Source organism: Barbus barbus (genome assembly GCF_936440315.1).
Source record: "Barbus barbus genome assembly, chromosome: 43".
Taxonomy (NCBI): Eukaryota; Metazoa; Chordata; class Actinopteri; order Cypriniformes; family Cyprinidae; genus Barbus; species Barbus barbus.
Window position 1 is genome coordinate 15980763 of NC_136721.1, and position 23139 is coordinate 16003901.

Genomic DNA, 23139 nt, shown 5'->3' on the forward strand with positions numbered 1-23139 from the left:
ATACTGTTCTGATACTGAGGGGGAAAAATATAGGTGAGGAAAAGAATATAGTTTTTTTTTGTGTGTTCCAGGTGAGAATTCAATTGCAGTTCCATAATCCAGATTTGTACTTTGATATTAGGAATTTTTCATATGCCGTTTTGTTTTAACTAAGTACTGTGAGGCCAGAGCAGCCAGGCTGATCAAACCCAGGTCTGGGCAAATCAAATGGCTTTGGTTTTATTCATTGTTTTTCAGCTTTGTTTGCATCGCAATCAGTGGAGACAATGTTATGCTCTGCTTTGGAAATCTTTTCTGAAAATACTGTGGCGCTGGACCAAAAGTAAATAGCTTTTTGCTGTCTTTTTTTTTTTTGGTTGCTGCTGGGATATGTTTTTGTTGAACTGAAATAATGAGAGTAAACCACCACACACTCACACCCACATACGTCGCAGCCTACATCCTACACACACCAGGTGTACAAAAACAAAAGGGTCGATAAATGGCTGCTTGACTGCCCCTTCATCCGTTGGCAGCACGCACTGGCCAGTAGCCACATAACAACAAATAATCACAAGACACCTGTGAGTTTTACATGCATATGCTTTTAATTTGCATTCAAACATTTTGAAATTACTTTTTATTTTCACTTCTTCCTATGTTAGGGTGGAGGCCGGGTTCCAGAAAGTTCTTCAGGTGGATCTGGAGGTCAACGGGTTGTTGGATCCTCTGGGAAGTCACTCAGTGACATGGCAGATCGAGTACCCTATTTCCCGAACCCTTTCGGATGAGATCCAGACACTCATCCGTCTGGCACCACATGACCTCGGGGGAATCGTGCCATTGGCTATGGTGAGTTTTCCTCGTCAACTCGTTCTAAACAAGTCCAAACATGCTATGCTGTTCTTTTGTCCTCTTTTTATTGTTACTGTTTGCAGATAATATAAATTATGGCTGCTTTCAGGCATAATATAAGATGTATCACACAGGAAATGTTGATGTGTCATCTGAAGCAACAGTATGACTAACACTAATTAGCTGTAATTTGGTTAATTGAGCATGCAGTTTGCTTTAAAACCGGCAACTGGGTCTGGACCAAAAGTAATTAATTTAAAATGAGAGGAGACTGTGAGGATCCTCAAACAAATAAGGTTAAATAGAATATAATAAAGGTTGTTTTAATCTGTATGGTGGCTGGGCAGTCACAGCTGGTGGTATTCCTGAGTGGAGAAGCACAATGCTATTTAACAGTGGCAAAACAGCATCAAGATATATATATACAAGATCTTGGGCCAGATTTACTAAACAGGGCAAATTAGCGTTAGAACACAATTCCATAAAAGCACTGTTGGGAGGAAAATTCTGCAGATGATTCACTAACATTACACACATTAAAGAACACAGACGCAGCCAGATCATTTCCATAATGACCAGCACAATCTACCAAGAGCAGTGCAAATTACTGCCTGCTTTAAGACACGCTTTAAATCAGTGGTTCCCAACCTTTTTTTCAGGGGACCCCTATTTTAACATTACATTTTTTCGGCGGCAGCGCCAGAACTGTATTTGATAGAATGTTTTCTGTAGCACGATACTATGATATTTCATCAAAAGCAGATCGTGGAGAGATTTTATCGTCCATGATCAAAAATCGTCATATTGCACACCCCTAATTTATTTATATTTTAATTCATATAATTTCCCTCTGTAAAACCTTTCACTGCTTTCCGCCATATTTTCAAACAAAACGAAACATGCTGCATGCTGCGACTGTGTGCGATTGCTACTACCTTTGCTTTATGTTGGACAGTATTTAGGTAAGTTTTTAATAATCCTGGTAAACAAATGGTTTTAATCATAATACAGAATATTAAACGGTAGCACTAACTGTCAGGAATTTAATCTTGTGGTCAAACTAGAGTGAGCTTGGCGACCCCTTGTAAATCTTTAGCGACCCCCAGGTTGGGAACCACTGCTTTAAATAATGGTTCAAATATCAGTAATTTGACGAGTCATGTTGCGTGATTCATTTTAATACTCTCCTCCCATAAATTTTGCATCTGTAAGGGAAACTCCTACAAAATGCATATTCAATAAGGTCAGACACAAAAATAACTGTGTCCACGCCATTTAAGCGCTAATCATTTCTGGCTTGTCTTTAGTAAATCCTGACAGTACTATTTTAATGCCAAGAGACGGTTTGTTAGTAACTCTGGCCCCTTATGTATAACTACTTTTTTTTTTTTTTTTTTTAAAGGCAAAAGGTGGGTTTTTAATTCTTAAGAATTTTTTTCATTATTATTCAGCAAGGATGCATTAAACTAAACAAAAATGACAATGGGTGTATTTATAAGTTACAGAAGTTTTTCAATTAAAAGCTGATTCATACTTTTCAGAATACTGAAAAATGTATCATGTTTTTTCACCAAACATGTTAAGCAGCACAACTTTACATTTATAATAATAATAATTGTTTCTTGAGCATCAAATTAGCATATTAGAATGATTTCTGAAGGATCGTGTGACACTGAAAACTGGAGTAATGACTGCTGAAAATTCAGCTTTGCCAGAAATAAAATTACATTTTAAAAATATATTGAAGTAAAAAATATAATAATATTTCACAATATTACTGTTTTTACTGTACTTTAGATCTCTGAAACAACCCCCAATCTTCCCAACCCCTAAAATTTGAATATTTGCAAAATACCATATACAACACTCTACATTGCAAGCATTAAAACCTTACAACAAAGTTCAGTTAACTGTTTGTTTTTAAATGGAAAATATCTATGCTGTTTAGAGACTCATGGCACCTGATCAGGTCATGAAATGAGTGTCTTATCCAATGAACACTGGCCTTTACGCCATTAAAATCAGTGCCCCAATGGAACTTTTATAACCCATCTATCCTTTAAATCCTATGCACATATTCATGTAGATTTAAAGAGATCACAAACAGCATAATACTGCTGTGTGTTATTATGTACACTTTATTATGGCCTGTGATTCCATTGCAATCTCTACACAACAACATGACAAAAATTAGTTTTGAGTGCAAGTTTCATCTTTTAAATAAAGCGAGAGGCTGAGGCAAGGAGAAAAATGGTGTTTGATTAGAGGTGGGCTACACATCTGCTCTTCACTGGCTTCTTTTCAATAGGGCGGTAGGATGATGATGATTTCATTTTGATGTGAAAAGGTTTATGTATTTTCTTTAAGCACACAAACCACTGAAATCTGAATGCTTCCTCTCGTTAGCTAAAACGTTTCACCTTGCTCTCACAACCTTCAGATGCAAACACACACACACTCAGTAGATTTGGTTCTCTTTTGCATATCATCTTGAATTATATCACCTTGCCTCTTTCGCAGCCTCTCTTAATTGCATTTTACAGTGCAGCGTTCTCACACCCTATGGCGGCTTTTCCCCTTGTCCATAACGATGACATTGCCATCACCACACCTTGTTAAACTTAATCAAGACTTTGTTAAGCCGGCAGCAGAGTCAGCGGACAGCTTTAATCACCCCGAGCGCGGCCACCCACTCCCCCTTCTCTCTACCTGTCTAATGTAGAGGAACCACTCAGATTGGTGAGATAGGAACAATGGCATACGATAACAAAGACTCCAATCTGTCCCATCGGAGGCTTCTGCTCCATTAGAATGAGCTTTTTCCCCTCTCGCGGACACCGGCTAATTCCAGCCTGCCAGCTGTCTCTTCAGCTTCATTAGAGAGGACAGCCGCCGCGGCCCCGTTCCCCACCCAGTGGCCAAACAAGCACAATCAGCCGTCGCGTTAGAGAGCTGTGCTGTCTCGGCCCATTACGGAAAACACAGCCAGTCGTACAGTAGCGAAGAGGGCGGAGAATGATGTAATAACATTGTGAAAATGAGCCCGGATGCCCTTACAGCCTGAGTTCGACACCCCCAGGCTCAAGCCCGTTCAGCCCACCAGTGCATTTCGCACAACAATCACGGCCGCAGAAAGAGAGACAACAGCTACCAATCACTTGTGTTGTCTGGGCCTCTGACGGAGCGCATTTGTCTTGAGCTCTCGGAATGCTGGGAGAAAAGATTGTTGTGTTACACAGCAGGAGGGGATAAATGTAATCACATCACTTTCAACTTTTTGAATGAGGAGATGCCCTAATAGGATTTGGCGGTGCATGATACCCTGAAAATGCAGGAAATCTGTTCTGGCTCATTAGGATGCGCCAGCGTGCGCATTCGCTCTCTCTCTCTCTTTATAATGTGTGTGTTTGTCTTTCTTCCTCGCTCTGTTTCTATACCTCACAACTTTTGAATCAAGTTTACTTAAGCTCCTTGTAATTGGCCGTTCAGCCCTCTCGAAGGCAAATTTCAGTCCCTGCTGAGCTTGTTTTCTGTTGACTATTGAAAGCGCTCTCATTCTTGTTTGCCACCCTGTCTTCTCGCGGCACTCAGAGAGTTTGTTCAGAGAAAAGCAAAATCAAACAATTTGCCAAGTCAGAGGCATCTTCCTTCAAACCCCTCTTCTGATTCTTTTTTCCTCCAGGATTTGTTTTGTTTGGTTCTCCATAGCCTCTTGGCCTCAGTCTTGAGTTTCGGTGTGTGTCAGGCATTTCTTCAGAGCTCATGGGTTTCTCTGTTCTCTGAGCGACGCTGGCCTGCTGTTTGTCTTCCTTCAAGTGTGTTTGAACAGTGTCCTCTGTAAACCGCCTACAGGACAAGGTAATACCTTTTCCTTTGTGTTTTCTACAGGCCATAGGCCATAAATCAGGCACAATTTTTGAACTACTCATCAAATTTACATGGAGAACTAGCTACTAGTGGTTCTTTTCTTGCTAATAATTCGAATGTTCTATATATCGGTACCATATAGCTATGGATATTGTGCATGCTCGTTTCCTCTACAGTATTTTTATTATTACATTACATTTGCTGTCATCTAATGCTCACTTGAAGTTAATCTAATTAAAATGCCAATAATAGCCGCTTTTGCACCGCTTTAGTTCCAGAACTAAAAGTACAGTACTAAAGTACTGGGACGATTTTGCGCAAACTATTTCCCAGTACCATTTAAAGGGATGCATTCGCACCGACAGTGGGTACTAGGAAGTGACGTAAGCCGGTCGACAGCAACGTCATTTTTGCACGGCGTTCAACAACAAAAACAAAGAACACCGACGTTAACAACAGTAGGATGGAGGACGCTGTGATTGGAGCTGTGTATTTGTTGTGTCTCGTGGGTTTCACAATAACGGACATGGAATGTTTACACAGTATGTGTTTACACAGTATGCGTTTACACTGCGTTTTAAATCATGGCGGGTGAGGGCATTTTCGTATGCGTTTAGCCAATCAGCATACACTTACGTTATGATAGTTCCTATGGAACTGTTTTAGACCCTACTCTGAAGTAGGAGCTAATTTAGTTCCTCAAAACGGAGTTCTGGGAACTAAAACAGTTCCTAGTTCCCGTGGTGCGAACACGCCAAAGAGTGGGTAGTTCCACAATTAGTTCGGGTACTATGAAAAGGTTCCTGCGGTGCGAAAGGGCCTAATTTAACGTGTGCAGTTCCTTGTCAAAAATTGCTTGTAAATCCCTCATTATGCTGCAGTATTACCAAATCTTGGATTTAATTTTTTTGACAACTCATGCACCTCTTTTTTTTTTTTTTTGAATGAAAAAGCATTATTTGTGGATACATTTTTGGGGGGGAGGGGGGGATTTACTTTAAATCTGAGGTGAACAAGGTCAGATTAATGAGGCCTATGGTCAATGGTTCAATCAGTTTCAAAAAGAATAAAAATAGATGGATGGATAGATGGACATTTTTGGTTGGGAAGTTGTTATACCCTGTATAAGCAAAATCTAATGCAATAACATTAACCGGCATTTTCATGAAAATGAAAATCCTGTCTAGGTCAGAATGACTGGAACACTGAGGCTTAATAATGCTGTTATCTTTAGCGAATCTCAAAATGATTTTAATTTTCTTACTGTACATTATAGGGTTGTCATTCCTACATTGACTTTTAGCATTTAAATTAATTGATGTTAGTTTTTAGTGCTTTATTTTTAGAACTTGTTTTAATTTTTAAATCTATGAATTAATTTTAAAATTGGTTTTATCAGTTATTGGCTATAACTTAAGTTATTTATCCCTGCTGAAAAGACTGAAAAATATTGTAAAATGTCCTGCAACCAAAATAGCTGCTTTTATTGATGTATGCTAGCTTTAAGGCCACCTGTACGCTATTGTACTCCTAAACATTGACAAAATGTAGCTACACCTTGTAGCTACAGCAAGTAGCAAATCATGGTACATCGATTTGTCTTCACATCATTGGTTGCAAAATTGCTTGTACTTTATTTACTTTTTGTCTGGAATTTATTTTTGTCCATAATACTAACTGTAAAGTGCCACACTATTGTGTAAACTAAAGTCTTTTGGATATCTACAAATTAGATATCGTATCTACCTGTCAACTGAGGCTAGTCTGATCTTTAGAATGCATTTTGACATTTCTGATCTTTATCTGAGACCAAAAAACTTTTATCTGTGCAAAAAAACTAAAAAATCCTTTTACATTGTGATCTAGACAATTTATTATGAGAATGTCTTTGAGAGAAGTCATGTAAGCTGCTCAGTTTGACAGAGTGCTCACTGTACTCCAGTATTTGAGCTTTTTTTGTATTACTTCTTTATTTACTGATGCAAATGTTTCTCTAGAACCCCCTGCAGCACAAGACTGTGTGGCACACATGCAAGAATAGAAAGAGAAAAGAAAACGGGAGAGAGAGAGAGAGAGAGAGAGAGAGAGAGAGGGAAAAAATGAGCGCAGTTGTTTGAAAGAAATGCAAGTTGATTTGTGACTGCTGAGAGATTAAGATGCAGACAGAAGCGTGTTATTGTGTGCGGCGGCCGGCCTTGGTAAACCTGCGCTCTGCCACGGAGCCGTGGGGATCGATGGTCCTCACCGCACGCTCCCTCATTACTACCAGCATCTCTTTCTCTCTCTCTCTCTTTCTCTCTCTCCACCGTGGCTGTGCGCACGACCGCTGCCGCCTTATCACAATCATCTGAAACAGCCTATGTATTCATTATGCCTCACCTGGAGGCCTGCACACTACACAGGGCATATGGAATCTGTACTTAAACATTTCACTGCCCAAGAGATGGAGGAAATGAGGGAGGTGATGTTAGATGGCGATTGCATCTAAGCCGTAGCGTTTTTTTTTTACAGTTATTAAAAGGTGGTGGAGTTTTCTAGCAAGTTTTAATTTGAAAGAGTGGTGAAAGAGTTAATCTAAGCTGCAGGTTGCAATAGACAGATAATTGTATTGAAAGAATTGTTCTTTGGTTCTTTTGTATCGAGTCTGGCGATACTGAATGGCCTCCCTTCAATGAAAAAGTAACTAACTTAATATTTACTATTATTTGGATAAATTACTAAACCTTTACACTTAGACATGCCTAGATTGCAAATTGTTTTATATGTAATGTTGTTATTATTATTTACTTTTATAATAATAATAATAATAATAATAAATTAGTAGTTGGATGAATTATAAAAAATATTATTCTATTAGTATTGTTATTATTATTCACTTTTAATATGTAACTAAAAGTAAAAATTAAAGAATTAAGAATCAGTTCTGCTCATACTTAAAGGTAAACAAAATAAATGAAAATTGGTCAATTAATATAATATAATAATAAATAATATACAAGTAGTATGAATTATAAAAATATAATTAAAATCATTCTTATTATAAATTATTAAAATTAAATTATTTATTTATTTATTTAAGAATGACCCTCTATCTTATTGTTGTTGACAAATTTTTATTGTATTATGTAATTAAAAAAACTAAAATTAAACAATTAGGAATCAGTTCTGCATACATTTAAACATACATAATGTTATTAATAATAATAATATTAACAATAAATAATAAAATTAGTTGTAGTCTGATTTATAAAAATTATTATTATTATTAATAATAATAATGTTTTTTAAATAAAGTAACCCTCCAGGTTATAGTTTTTGACACATTTTTATGCTGCGTTCAAGTGCTCCTGGGACATTCATACTTACGAGTTGACAAGTCGTTATTACGACGTTGGGTGCGTTCAAGTCACTTTGGTCAGAACAAGATGGCGATTTAACTTTCCTACATAAAATTCAATAATTTCAAAAACTCCACATCTACACTGTAAAAAAAAAAAAAGTTGATCCAACTTACAATTTTAAGGCAACCAGCTTCAGCAGATTTTTTAGTTTTCTCAACTTGCTGTTTTAAGTTTTTTCAACAAAAAGTTGAGAATCTCCTACAAAAATAAGTTGAGAGAACTCAAAAATCTGCAAAAAATCTGGTTGCCTTAAAATTTTAAGTTGGCTCAATTTTTTTTACAGTGTATAAAATGAAGAATGAAGAATGTGCATCATTGTGTTTTTTCTTTTTTCTGTTTTTATTTAAATTATGAAGGTGATGTAAACTGAATAATAATATATTCTATTATAATTATACAATAATATAATATTTTGTATGTGTAACTTATGTATATAGTTTTATTGTACATTACAAAAAAAATAAAAATGTTATTCATTTCAACAACTTTACCGATGCGGCATATCTTTAATCTTTGGCTGCGTCCATTGCATCTGACACGTTTATTCACTGACACGCCCACAACTCGGAAACTCAGGTCTTAAAGAAAATTCAGTTTCCCACTCGTAATAACGACTTTGTGGTGGAGTTCATGTGCGTTCAACTCTTAAATACGATGTATCTGACATGACTTGAATGCACCATTATTGTACCATGTAAAAATTAAACAATAATTAAGAATCAGTTCTGCATACGTTTAAACATGCATATAAACAATAATTGTTACTGGTCATAAAAACAACATCTGTTGGTTTCTAGCTACCAAGCAGTAGAGACTGTCTTGTAGGTGCGGTGGAAAGGTGGTGTAATTGAGGTGCAGTACGTTCACCACAGTTCCCTATGTGCTTGGTGTGATTCAAGGAGGACATGTTCCTGGAACAACCTTCCTGTCATCCTGTTCTTATCCAAGTATCCAAGCTTATGTTTGGCCTGTGATGGCTTGATAAGAATATTGTTCCAGGACTAACAAAAGATCTTGATCCAGGTACAATATTTACTTTGCTAAATCACACTGTCTAAATGAGCATTTCTATACAATGTCGTGAATAATGCATCAAAGTTTAATACTTAAGGAATGGTAGCAGAGAAATCCAGGTTTATGCTCATGTCCGGTTCATCCACTGTTCATAACAGGGCTCATAAATTCCTGGAAGAGGGCTCATTTAGCCAAGCAGTGAGGTGGAGAGGCTTTGGATTATGCGGAAACGGTAACACAAAACTGTGATTATCCTCATTCTAGCGGCCACTGAGAGGCGCTTGTCTGACCCAGTGGCTGTAATGTGTTCAACGACAGCTAAGCATTCGCTTCATCTCTCTGCGCTATTACTGAAATCAATAGCCATCTTCCTCTTCGCTCCCTGTTTGTCTGCACTGTTGTGCCATTTTTTCAGAGGCTCTGTCAGCAAGACTCTGAGAGGCAAAAAGGCTTCAGCCATTGTTGCTGTAGAGTTGGGAGGACCTGCGGTCTTGAAAAGAAATATAGCTGCCGATCGATGGCTCTTTAATAGCATGGCTGCGGCATCGGCTGCGAGGATCCACACGGGGTGTCGATGCATTCAGCGCTGCCTCTCCTTGAGCATTACACCCCATGTGAGCCGGTGTAGGTTCACCACGAACTGAACCAATCACCTGTGCTGATATTAACCCTACATTCCCTGACCTCCAATACCTCTTTAGTCCCCACCAACACCGCCAAAAGTGTAATGGCCTTTTATCGATTTACCTCCTTCTCTTTTCTCTCACTCTTTCTCAAGATAGTGTGGAACCATTTAAAGATAAGTGCGTGTTGTAGAAGCACTGCCCTCCCGCAGAGATGGCCTCTGGGAAGCTGTACAGCCTGTTCTTCAAACCCAGCATCTACGCATAGCTAACACTAATCAGTCAGCAGTCCAGGGAACGATGTTTACCAACCACTGGGTAGAAGCGGATATTGGGGCTGCATGAATAACACATTGTGCTCGGATTCAACACTCTCCCTCGGGAGCCACGGCTCATAGGAGCTCCAGAGATGGGGTTGGGGGAAGGAGAAGGATGGTGGGTTTCAACAACCATCATGATTAAGGTGGGGGTAGGAGGACCGGGAGTGTAGATGGACATAAACTAGTGACATGTTAGTTCTGCTGGTTCTCATGCCACCCACATCAGTCCTGCTGGCAGAGTAAATCTTCCTTAATTTTCAAGCCAAGCCAGATGCTTGAAGAGACTGTACTCTGTATTGTGCTGCATGTTAATGTAGTCTTCCAATCCCAAAACTCACTAATGCACAGATGCACCATGGAATTTGATTGATGTATATTGATACTTAAACTATAATTTTATTATGATTTTATAAATATAAAATCTCTTATTGCAATTATTTGATCAAAATACAGTAAAAACAGTAATATTGTGAAATATTACAATTAGGGGTTTTCAAATTTTAAAATGTAATTTATAAAGCTGAATTTTCAGCATGTATTTCTCCAGTCAATGTCACATTTCGCTACAGAAATCAATTTAATGTGCTACTACAACTTATTTATTATTTTAATTGTATGTATGTATTTTATGTAATTATTGTGATTTTATTGAGTTTGGTCATGTTTTAAAGGGATAGCTCAGCCAAAAATGAAAATTCTGTCATTAATTACTCACCCTCATGTCGTTACAAACCTGTAAAACCTTTGTTGATCTTCGGAACTCAAATTAAGATATTTTTGATAGTTGTTTTACTGCAATTTTATGAAGCTACGAGAATACTTTTTGTGCACAAAGAAAACAAAATAATGACTTTATTCATGTCTCGTGAATGGTGGCGAATGTTGACGTGGAATAGAAAAATGGTTCATAAAGTCGTTATTTTAGTTTTCTTTGCACACAAAAAGTATTCTCATAGCAAAATTACGGTAGATAAACAAAGGTTTTAGAGGTTTGGAACAACATGAGGGTGATTTTTGGGTGAACTATCCCTGTAACACATTACATTTTCTCCCCAAACCTGAGAACAGATTTATGGGACTTTTATGCGACTGAACTGGATTACGATTGGTTTCTTACTCTGTGTATTTCTGAATTTAGAAAGTCTGGTCTTATTTTACTTTGGAATCCTTTCATAACTGTGCAAACATTCACATACTCATAATTTTTAAGGTGAAGAAATTGTTATTTTTCGCCTTCTTTTCCAAAGCATTAGAATCTTCTGATATAATTTTCTAATATTAAATATTTTTGTTGATATATCCTGAGCAGGAAAGTTCCACTACATTTGTTTTTTGCGCTTTTGCCATGAGAGTCAGAGGGGAGAGGCACATATGCCTTTCTCAAGGGTCAATGGATTTGACCTGTGTGGTTTAAAACTGTCCTCCCTCACTGAACTGAACTCACCTCAGCTTTGTTTTTGTGGGGTTTTTTTACAGCGAAGTAAAGCCACCCATCAGACTTTGTGGCATCACAATGAGAGGCTTTCCACCGCTTTGCCTGTTTTACTCTTGAATTCTGTTTTTAATTCACTGCGTAATCTTCAGGCTTGACTGAAAATTACATTGTTCGGTTTTAACAGTCGGTGAATGGACACATTGAAAGACATTTGAAAGCACCTTGTCTGCCGAACAGTGGCGCTGGGTTCTTTGAATTCATTTGAGCAGGAAGTGAGTGAAAGGGGGAGAGGGAATTGTAAACACTTCACCCATCCCATCCTGTGGAATATTTATCAGAGTAATTTTCCTGGTCTTGATAAATTAATGTTTTGACAGCAAATCAAACACAGGCGATAACTCCCTGTCAAAATTTCTGAGCGTAAGGTTTGAATACCAAGCTCTCGCTGCTCCGTCTACGTTCCTATTGCACATTTACATAATTTTGAAATCAAGGGAAATGGCGTATTCACATTACAAAGTAGAAGTAGACAACGCAGCCTGTGTTAGATAGAAAATAATGATCGGCTTAAACGCATAGAGGAAAAGAAAGGAAGAGGCTTGTTTATCCTTACGATTGTGGTGCATTAAAGTGAAAATGATTGAAATAAGAATCAGCTGCCAAGTGAAGCCTGAAGTGGGATCAGCCTGGAGAAAAAAAAATTCTTATTAACAAGCTTGAAATTTCATTATCCACAGTTCAGGATTAAATAATGTTATCTATTTTCTCTAAAGCAGAATGGCGAGAGCTGTGACATAAAGAGAAGAAAAGACCCTATGATGAAGAACAAAACCTTCGTAGAGGTGTTCTTTATTTACGTTTATCCGTCTCAAAGTGCTGCATGGTTTATGATGAGGGCAGTTTTGTGCCGTCTCCACAAGTCAAACTTAAATGATCTAATTATCCAGGCTTTGGTTTGTTTGAACTGTAAATTGAAGACACGGACATGTTTTAGATAAGATTATACGCAAAGAGAGAATGGATTCACAGAAACGGTTACCGTAGCTGTCATTTCGCCATAATTACAGGATATTTCTGTGAAAATAAGATGTGTCTGCAGTCTTTTTCCCTGAAATTGTTCTCTAAAAAAAGCATATTTCAGGAACTTCCCACAGTGTTATTGATGTTGGCTATAAGCATCATTATTACTGGTGCTTCCTCAGTCAAGCATCACTATTTCTTTTGCCCATATTTAAGGTTAGGGATCTGGATTAGTATTATGTTTGTGTGTGTATATTTATTTTAATATCTAAGTATAATATGGAATTAAAAAAAAATGATCAGAAGTGCTTTTTTGCCTGTTTCATGATAAAACAGCCAAACCGAATTCTGAAGACTCCACATCTGATAACTCGTCTTGGAGCTCTTTTGATTTAGGGCAGTAAGCAACCACTCAAAACATGCTAGCAACAACAAACAACATGTTAAAACTACTCTGAGCACCTTAGCAAACACAATACCATATTGTCATGCTGAAGAGTTGTGCATGGGCAAGCATTCATATTTTCTTCCAAATATGTGTGAAAATCTTTTACTTTTTGTAGTGACTTGAAAAACGCACACAGGAATAAGGTTCACTATCATGTTAATATAGATTATGTGAGAGTGGATCAGTTTCATAAAAACAGAATGTGTTGTTTGGCTCTAAACAGACCTCTCCATCTCACTCTGAGACTCTCCAGAGCTGATGACTCTAATTGAATGATATGACTCACTGGGTTAATAGCGCGACTCAATGTTGGCGCTGAAGAGCTGGAGCTGACAGAATGATGAATTATCGTGAATAATTGCGAGTGAATTATCCTGAGTTAACGCAGTCTGACTGATCTGCCCTCTGTGTGCAGGAGACAGAGATCCTTAACACCGCAGTGCTCACCGGGAAAACTGTTGCCATGCCAGTGAAGGTGGTCACCGTTGGAACCGAAGGTACTGTGACCGATGTGACCGAGTCAGTGGAATGTCGCTCGACTGACGAGGATGTGGTTAAGGTGGGCAAAACATGCACAGGTCACTAACATGAACAAACCACACATTTGTGGATGCGCATTTGCGTACTTTTGGCTCTTCACACTCTCAGTAGTTTAATTTAATTAGCCAAATAACAGCCAGTTTTGCCATTTCTATCACAGTGGAATTTCCAACACTATGTTTAATAACATTCAGACTGACAAACAAATTGACATTCAGAATATTTATTTAGTATGCTAATGGAATTTTATATATTCTAAATGTGCACATATGCCAACCAAATTATTCTAAATGACTAAAAAAAAAAAAATGTGTTAGTAATTTGTGAGATATTGTGATGTGGTGTGATTTACCGTAAAGCAAAGCAAGGAAACAAAAGCTAAAAGAGCCTACAGACACATAAGCTCAGAATAATTTTGTAACCAAGATAATAAAAGAACTGTTGGAGGGAACAAATAGTGTAGTTATATTAGGTAGCTATATTAGGTTTGATTTAAAGTGCTATACATTCAACCGCTCTGAAGTAATGTCTATTTTCAGTTGTCAAGCCAGAGGCAAAAAATCATAGGGATGTTAAATGCAGTCTTTTCAGAACAAGCTTGTGCCTTTCACTTCCATCTGCCATTTGAGAACAAAATATGAGCGCATTTTATGAGGGAGAAAATGACAATGTGTGTGTATTTACTCCCTTCGGGTTTAATTATCTGATGAACACCCCACACTGAAACACTGACCTCTGGAGAGGAATCCCCCCCTCCTCCCCAACAAAGCTGACACACACACAAGCACACACGCACTGTGCCCTGGATTCAGAGCATCTAATACACTTTGCCATTATTTTTGTCTTCATTGACTTTTTGAGCACTGCAGATTTTGTGTATTTTATACAAATACAATGCATTGCATAGCATCCATTTGTATTGGCTATATTATTAATCCATGGCAGAACATACCAGTTGATGTCATCGTCATATATCTCAATATAATGCTCTACACACTGCGGTTCAACCGGTTGTCTAACCCTGGGTAAAGTGATGATTTCGAGCTTTAGCTTTTAAAAACTTGCACCAGAGCAAGATTAGCATCGCTTTTAACACTGATCCAAGCACCACAAATTGTGGTGCCGAAGGTAAACAGTGTGAAACAATGCAGTGCCAATATATTACAGTTAGTTGTTTAGCAACAGATAGCTAACCATAAACTAAACAGTGCTTACCTTATATGCTTATGGTTTGTACAGTTGTTTCTGTGTTAGAAAATGAAATAGTTAAATATGGCAAATGGCAGCTACATATTTTTGTAAGTTTCATTTGCCATTGCAAACTGTATTCATCCAGTCAATGTTGTTGAACTCATAAATAGGCACAAGTATGTTAAAGGGATAGATTAACCAATCAAACATGATTTCATGATTTCCTGTTGTTCTAAACCTGTATGACTTTATTTTTAAAGTGGGACACAAATGGAAATGTTTAGCTGAATGTCTCGGGTGCTCTTTTCTATACAATTGATTACAAACTGTAGGGTTAAATATGAACAATGTAAAATGTAAAACAAGATATCCCAGAGTTATGTTTAGGATCTAGGTTAACAATTTCAAGTGTGAAAATCCTTTATCTTTTACTATTTTCCTGCTACAGTTCCCAGTCCAATTTAATGTTTACATTTTTTCTTAGGGGCTTTTCAGTTAGCAGCTGTTGATATTATGTGTGTCAGATGAGATTATGAAACCCAGTGGAAACACATGTAGGTGTTATTGTGTTTGATGTGTAGTATTATTTTTTTTGTGATGTTTGATTTCTAGCTGTCTAGACAATCCGGCAAATGAGAAGATCTTCTGCACAGGCAGATACAGGAGATGGACTGAATGAGAGAGTAATGAGAGAAGGAAAAAGAGGAAAGGATAGAGACAGAAGTCAGGAGAGGCATGAAAATGGTACATACTGTACAGTAAGTTGTAGAGCTTGAGCAGATTCTTGGATCATCACACTGCAGGAAGATTGTTTGTGTGTGTCTAGGGAGGTGTTTCACCCAATGAGAAAAACCTACTTTGAAACTAAGGCTTGTTAATTTACAAGCTATTCATATTAAAGAGAGTTTAGCTACACTACAAAGGTGAAAGGCAGCAACTGCACATGTAGCCATAACTGAGATTGAATCTCTGTCCTGTGAGGGATGGATTTGGCTCAATTATGCTCAAATTCACTGAAAATGGTGTGTGAAAATTGATATGGACAATCAGATGTTGAAGTTAATATACTGTATTTTGCCACTGTAGCGAAATACAATCAGGAATACTTTTTTTTTTAAATGAGCAAAATACACTTTATTTAAATCTTTATTTTAAAAATAATTGTAAAGTAAATATCATTTTCCTAAACACAACCCTATTTAAATAGATTTTTGTAATTTATTTATAAAAATTATATATAAAATCATTATTTCATTTAATTGTAAAGTTACTGTGAAAAGCAATACTTTGAGTACAGCCATGTTGCATTTCTTGCCACTGGAAAAGCTACTCTGTTTCATGCCATTAAAGTGCAGTTTTTAGTTTGTAGCATCTCTGCTTTTTGCTAGTTACTCCAAACATTGGGTTCACCTTGCGGTGAGTGTCTGATGCTCAAAATGCACTCTGCTAATTACCTCAGCTAGAGATCGACAGGCAGAGAGGGACAGCATTTGCGTCAGTCAGCACAGTCAAGTCTCTCCGCGTGCCTGTTGAATGGGTCATTAAGTAGCCAACCCAGTTCCCCACGGGGGTCTTGACGTCCTCTGCAAATGTTCCTCTTTTCAGCAGTCTTAATGTCCCTGATTAATGCTCTGCCTGGCTGGTTATGGTGTATATAGATGCTCATGGGAAGGGCATGTTGCAGTGAAGTAAGATTGACCAATGTTCTCCACACACTGTCAGCCTGTACAACCAAACCAATACCCTTCATGGGTTGCCAGAGCACCTCTGAGGATCTCTAGCGCTTGTGGGAAATTTACAATCTGTAAATGAGGAAGTAAAGAATACAACTGTCGATGCAAAACTGCAAATTGGTCTATTATGGTCTATTGGTCATTTATATGGGCAGATTGAGACAGTTTAACAGATTTAACAGGTGTTTGACAGATATAATTGCTGTGGGAAATTATAGTACTATTTAAGTTCACTGCAGTTGTTCATTATTAAAAGCCTAGGCATCATTTACTTTTAGTCACTTTTTCCAGTGCCGATTTTGTTCCCACAGTTTTAAGATGTAGCTCACAGCAGGCAGGGATATATATTTAAAGATGACAGGTGTTGTTAACTGGACCAACAAGTCATATATTGGTTTTTAATTGCTGATCCCTGTGTTTATCCAAAACCCATGTGTGGCAGATATAAGAATTAAGTTTACAAATTAAATATGTACGTGCATTTGAGCACTTAAATTGTTCAGCTAGAACAATTGCCCCTTCAAATCACTATGTACAGTAACTCATTGAATTTGTATTATTTATTTTTTTACTTTAAATGATTCTTTACTACAAGCTCAATGTATTACACAGACTTGAAACAGTAAAGGGTATTGCACATAAATTTAAGTAATACCTTGAAGTAATACCTCAAATTTAAACCTTGTCATTTAAGTAATCTATGTATTTTGCATTTCTTATTCAAATCTACCTTTCTACAATTCTGTCATGAAAGTCAAGTCAATGTGATTTTGAGTTTACACATATAATTACTAGGGCCGGGACTCGATTAAAAAAATTAATCTAATTAATTAGAGGCTTTGTAATTAATTAATCGAAATTAATCGCATTTTAATCGCATATAAATATTTGACCTGAGAACAGTGAGAAGTAAGTTTTTTTATATGGATTTTTAAATTTCCCATCCACAGGGCCAACCAAAGCGGTCTCATCAGCTTCTTTGTCCATGTTCACTGTGGTTTGTTTTTGGCTGTTTCTCAGTATGCGTTCTTCAGCGATCTTGCGTCCTTGTGTTCTCGTTCTACGTCATCATTAACCGTCGAAGTTCAGTTCCAATTCTCAAGAACGCAAGTACAGAGGATGCATGAAAGTGCCCGGATATGTTCTTGAAACTGAGGATGCATCGAGTGCAGACTTGAGAGAATCGAGCCGTTAGAAATCCCAGAAAACGCTGTGGGTGGCCGGTGTACGGAAGCCTGTAAGCTTTAAAGTTGCTCTCACAAATACTTAACGGCTCTTCAAGTTGAAAGTAAACATTTATCGTTTTGTTTTGGTTTTTATTTTAATAAAGTTATAAGACCCGGAGAAAGTCTGCATTTTTATTGGCATATTAAAATTAATCTTAACAGTAAAACATATAACGCTGTAAAATAAAACAATACAATTATATGAAAGTAATATCTATAATAGTATGAAATGTTTTAATAAGTTATGACATTTTGTAATATTTATTGTTCATTGGTCGCTGTTTATGCTGAGACTATGCGGTCAGTTAAGCAGGAACGCAGTACATCTCAGTTCTCATAAGTGTGCGTTCTGTGTTCTCGCGTCCTTCCGAGTAGAGGGACCCAACGCAAATCTCGCGGGAGCGGGCGGTTTGAATTTTGGTGCGGGCGGGAATGGGCGGCTAAAAAAAAAACACTGTGGGATCGGGAGGTAGCCTAGCGACATGATGTCATTGTCAACAAAATCAAAGTACTTGAAGTCTAAAGAAACGCGCGGTAGCCTAAGCGTTTTAGATGTCCCCGATAGCCCAGGCTATATTCATCTTCCCTACCAGTGCGTCAGAATACATGCAGGTCAGGGACAGAAACAAACATGAATCTATTTAATAATAGCAATACAATACGTTTTTTTTTTTTCCTGCGGGATGGGAGAAGACACAAAATCAATGCATCTCTATTATCGTGCGGGAATAAATTCTCAGAGTTTTGCGGGTGCGGGCGGGAGTGGACATACATATTGCGGGAGCGGGTGGGAGTGTAACACACATGTTGCGGGAGCGGGCGGTAATGGTCAGAAATTCGGCGGGCGCGGGCGGGAGCGGGATGAAGAAAACAGTCCCGCGCAGAACTCTACTTCCGAGTTCGTTCTTCCAAGGAAGCTTGGCAAGACCGGTCTCCACGAGAACGCAAGTCGGTGCTGCAGTATAATCGGTCCGCCGAAACTCATCCAGTGAGAAACGTTCCGCGGTGCAAAAATAAGTGCGATTAAAATGCGTTAAAAAAATTTAACGCGTTATTTTTGTTTAATTAATTAATCTAAATTAACGCGTTAAAGTCCCGGCCCTAATAATTACATTGTTGCCATTATCAAAAAGTAACTTATTGTTCATTTCACAGGGTTCAGTGTGCACTGTATGGATACGAAAAACTAAAGTTAATCACAGCTCATATAAATGCGCCATTGAGTCTCCCCAATATCACAAATAGAAAAGCAGTGTAAAACTGCATTAAGAAATGACATTTCTTTGGAATTCAGTGTTTTCTGTTTGTCTTTTAAAACAGTAAATGTGAAAAAAGCTGGAATTGATTCCTGGTTTACTCTGAGCAGTCAGCAAATGAGAACTTGATGAAAGCTTGGCTACTGATTCCAGCTACTAAATAGCAGTCTGGTATTGAGATGTAACAAGTATGATGGTCTGGAAAATGGCACAGCATTAGGGAAATCTCACAAACAACCGGCACTCTTGTCATCTTAGATTTTAATCTGATGGGCAGCTGTTCAAAAATCAAGCCATGCCATTGGTCCATGTCCACATCTGTTGTTTTTAAAGAAGCCCTCAAGTGGATTGGGTGAGATGTGGTTTTCTCCGCCAGGTATTATAAGAGTTAGCTAAGAGCAGTATAGATGCTCTGCAAATGAGTTACTTTGCTGCAATAGAAGAACTTAGAAGCTTTTTTCTGTTTTCTTCTATCCCTCCATCTGCTTAGCTTCTATCCCTCCTCTGCTTTCAACCCCAAAGCCTGAGAAATATAGACATCCAAACACACTCATTATCAACAGCAACTACTCCCCCACCGACTGTAGTTAGAAATAAATACTTGGACAGTCCAGTCAAAGCCCATCCAATCTCTCATCTTCCTCATTAAAGCTCAGAATAAAAGCGAATAACAGTGGCACAAAAAAACCCTCAAAGGCCAGACTGTTTTTCACATATTGCGCTGATTAGCACAAAAAGAGGCCTCATTTTTTAGCGCTTTCAAAATTTGAAATTGGAGCCTGGAAATTGGAGCGAAAAGTAGGCTGATACCTTGGCCGGGGCTGCAATTTTCTTTAATTTAGTGCTGCTTTGAATAGAGTGTTGCTTGAATGCTTTGTTTGTCTGCTGTCTGATTTGTATTCCTGCCTCTCAGGTGTCCGAAAGGTGCGATTATGTGTACGTCAACGGCAAGGAGACGCGTGGGAGGGTGAGGATGATGGTGAACTTCACCTACAGTTACCTCAGTGCTCAGCTGGAGGTGAGCGTATGGATGCCACGACTCCCCCTGCAGATCGAAATGGCCGATCCAGAGCTCAGCCAGATCAGGAGCTGGAGAGTTCCTGTAGATGCTGCCAACCAGAGGTTAGCGATGTTTTTGTTTAAAGTAATCACATTTGACCTTGGGTTCATTGTATTATTGAGGCATATTGTAACTTTCAAATCTTTGCAAACATTAGAAATGGAAGTTGTGCAGAATATTATATGACCGCTTTACATTTTTTCACCCTTTTCGCCCTTTAAGTGAAAAGTTCAAATCTAAAAAAACCTTTTCGCCTTTGCAGGTTTTTATGGATGCTAAAGGTTAATCATGGAAACATACAGGCCACCAAATTTTTTTTTTTTGAGAGTTACAATTATATAACTTCTATAAATTATAATTGAGATAAAAAGAGACTGGAAACTAAGTTTTATAATTTTTAGCTGAGCAGAAAATATCCTGCACAGCCCACACATGTCATGCAATATGGTTCTGCTGGTAATTTGTAAAAAGCGCAAAGATTTCATACATTACTGTAATAAGTCTCTCAGTACTGCACAGCACCAATAACACTCCAGCTCGCCGATGTCAGTCTGCCCTGTCTTTATCTAGCCTCTCCTCAGCCATTTTCATGCTCTGTCGTTCTTGGGTAACAGCAGACGTGTAGCGGAGCTCCCTCCGGAAAGCATGATGGAGGTGAGGGGAGGATGCGGACGGTGACTTTTTAATTACCGCTGGATCGTCTTCAGGCACACATGCCTCTGACGCACCAGCACCAGACAACATGCAGGTTAATGCTGCCATACACTGTGGATATCCACAAGATAATTTTTAATTACTCTTCCACTTTGCATATTAGCAAAATCCTTTAAGGCAGGTTCATGTGGCAGCCATCTTCATAACATCCCCAGACAGCTCTTTGTAGGAAGTTTCCATGCTATAGACATGCAAGTACAGCTCCTATCTACTTGAATGAGGCTGATTCTCAATATGGTCTGTCTCTTTATACTGTCGTGATTCTAGTGACAAACAAATCATTTTGTTCCTAATATAATCATTTGATGGCTTATGGTGATGAATATTCCATATAATATGTTTCCACATAGAGTTCTGCAGGAAATAAACTCAAGACAAACATCCAACTTTCCATTGCAGAAAAGGTATTTTTGTAGTGGAAAAATTATTTGGACTATTAAACGGTTCTTCACATTAAAGGTCTTTGCAGCACACTGAGTCCGAAATTATCATCTGAAATTTTTGCATGTTAAAAAATAAATACAACCTCATGTTGTGTCAATCACGTTTACACACTGCCTCTGAAACGTTTGTCTGTAATAAAAAAAAATTGGACCAGATTCAATTTTCTGCATTTTCAGTGTTTTTTTGGACTTCTTCAGAACAAGAGAAAGTGCATCATGCTGGTTTGGAACTGCATGAGAGAATACATTTTGACTTAATTGTTATTTATGGGTGAGCTGTTCCTTTAAGATAGTGGCCAGCTGGTGAGTTGCATTCATCAAAAACCCATGTTTACTCACATTTGGCACTTGACGAGTCTTAAATTTGCACCCTTGTTGTATCATATGTGCCTTTGGTCCTGAGATTGTATCTGTCTCAGGCAGAGTTTTGAGAGCGGGAAACATGCGGTTGTGTTGTAAGACTGAGTCTCATTATTCCTGAGACCTCCTGTGACCTGACATTCCTCAGATGAGTGCCGCCTGCCCTGTTTATACACCTGTGTTCTGTAAATGTCATCCTGTTTCTACCGTCGGTCAGGCGTCGTTGCGTACAAGTCTAGAGGAGCATGGCCTGCCCTCTAGTCAAAGCCATCATGTTAACCTGCCACTGCTGCTGTTTTTTTATTTTGGATGACTTCGACTCATTAAAAATAATGGAACAGTCAGAGCTTCCCCCCTTCCCCTTTCACCTGGTGCTGGGCTGTTTGTTGTGAGCAAAGGAAATGCATCACTGTAATGTGAAAAGGGTTCACGGTTACAGCCTGTTGAAGCGACTCACCCATTATAAGAGGCTGAAAACTGCCGCTGCTCTATACTGTATATTTATCATTTCTGTTTTTTCATTAATGCTTTTTTCTTAGAAAGTAAATTCAAAGTAAATGTAAGTTTTTGTTTTTACACTTTTAAGTTACGTAAATCTTTAAGGCAGCAATTTTAGAATACAGTAGGTTGAGAACAGAATAAAAAATTGTGTTTTCAACCATTTAATTTTTTCGTAATTCTGTCATTTCTAATTCAATTTATCAACGAAATTCTTCCTCAGAAAATCATTTCAGAGTTGCTGAATGTGTTTTATATGTATTAATAATGCCTTCATCAAAAAAAAAAATTCAAAGACATCCAGCAAGCACTTTAAATAGAATAGAATAGAATATAAAATGTTTTCAACCATTTATTTTTCCACAGTTGTTTTGTCTTTCCTACTTGTGTCAACCAGAAGATTTATTAGATAATTATTTTAATGTGGTTATTTTATTTATTTATTTTATTTAGTCATTTAGCAGACACTTTTATCCAAAGCGACTTACAAATGAGGACATAAGAAGCAATCAAAACCAACAAAAGAGCAACAACATGCAAGTGCTATTACAAGTCTTGGTTAGCCTAATGCAGTACAGATAATTATTATTATTATTGTTATTTTTTAATAAAAAGACATAGATAAAATAAAATTAGAATAGATAGTGCTAGAGTTAGAGGGTCAAGTAAAGATGGAACAGATGATTTTAGTGGGTTGATTTTTTTTAATAGAGTATAGTACAATATTTTATGTTTGAAACTCTTCTTTTTGAAGACCATCTTGACAATTTAATTTCACATTGATTTTGTTGAGTATGTATACATACATATGATTTTTTAAATAAAAAAATAAAGATTCAAAATATTAATTTGAAACTTTGAAAATAAAATGAGATTTTACCTAAAAATATTATTTTTCCACACTAATTTTGTTCTGTTTATTTTTGTTTTATATATATTTTTCCCCTTTTTAATGTTTGATTGTTCTAGCACAGAATAGAATAGAATAGAAAATGTTTTTCAACAATTTAATTTGTCTAAGTTCTTTTCTCTTTTCTTCTTAATTTGAGTGTGAATTATAGTATTATATTATTTTTCACACTAATTTTGTTCTGTTTATTTTTTATTATATGTTTTATACATAAATACTTTTTAATAAAGATTTTTTTACTTACTT

The 23139-nt window shown here is 37.5% G+C and overlaps 1 protein-coding gene across 1 annotated transcript in view; it reads left to right on the forward strand.

The window, feature by feature from the left end:
* Positions 1–23139, forward strand: part of LOC306862311 (transmembrane protein 132C) — a 135125-nt gene that overhangs the window by 106566 nt on the left and 5420 nt on the right. Inside the window, exons 4-6 of the mRNA XM_079405060.1 lie at positions 645–831; positions 13378–13521; positions 19822–20030. Coding sequence (XP_079261186.1) covers positions 645–831; positions 13378–13521; positions 19822–20030 — 540 coding nt within the window. The remainder of the gene's footprint in view (positions 1–644; positions 832–13377; positions 13522–19821; positions 20031–23139) is intronic.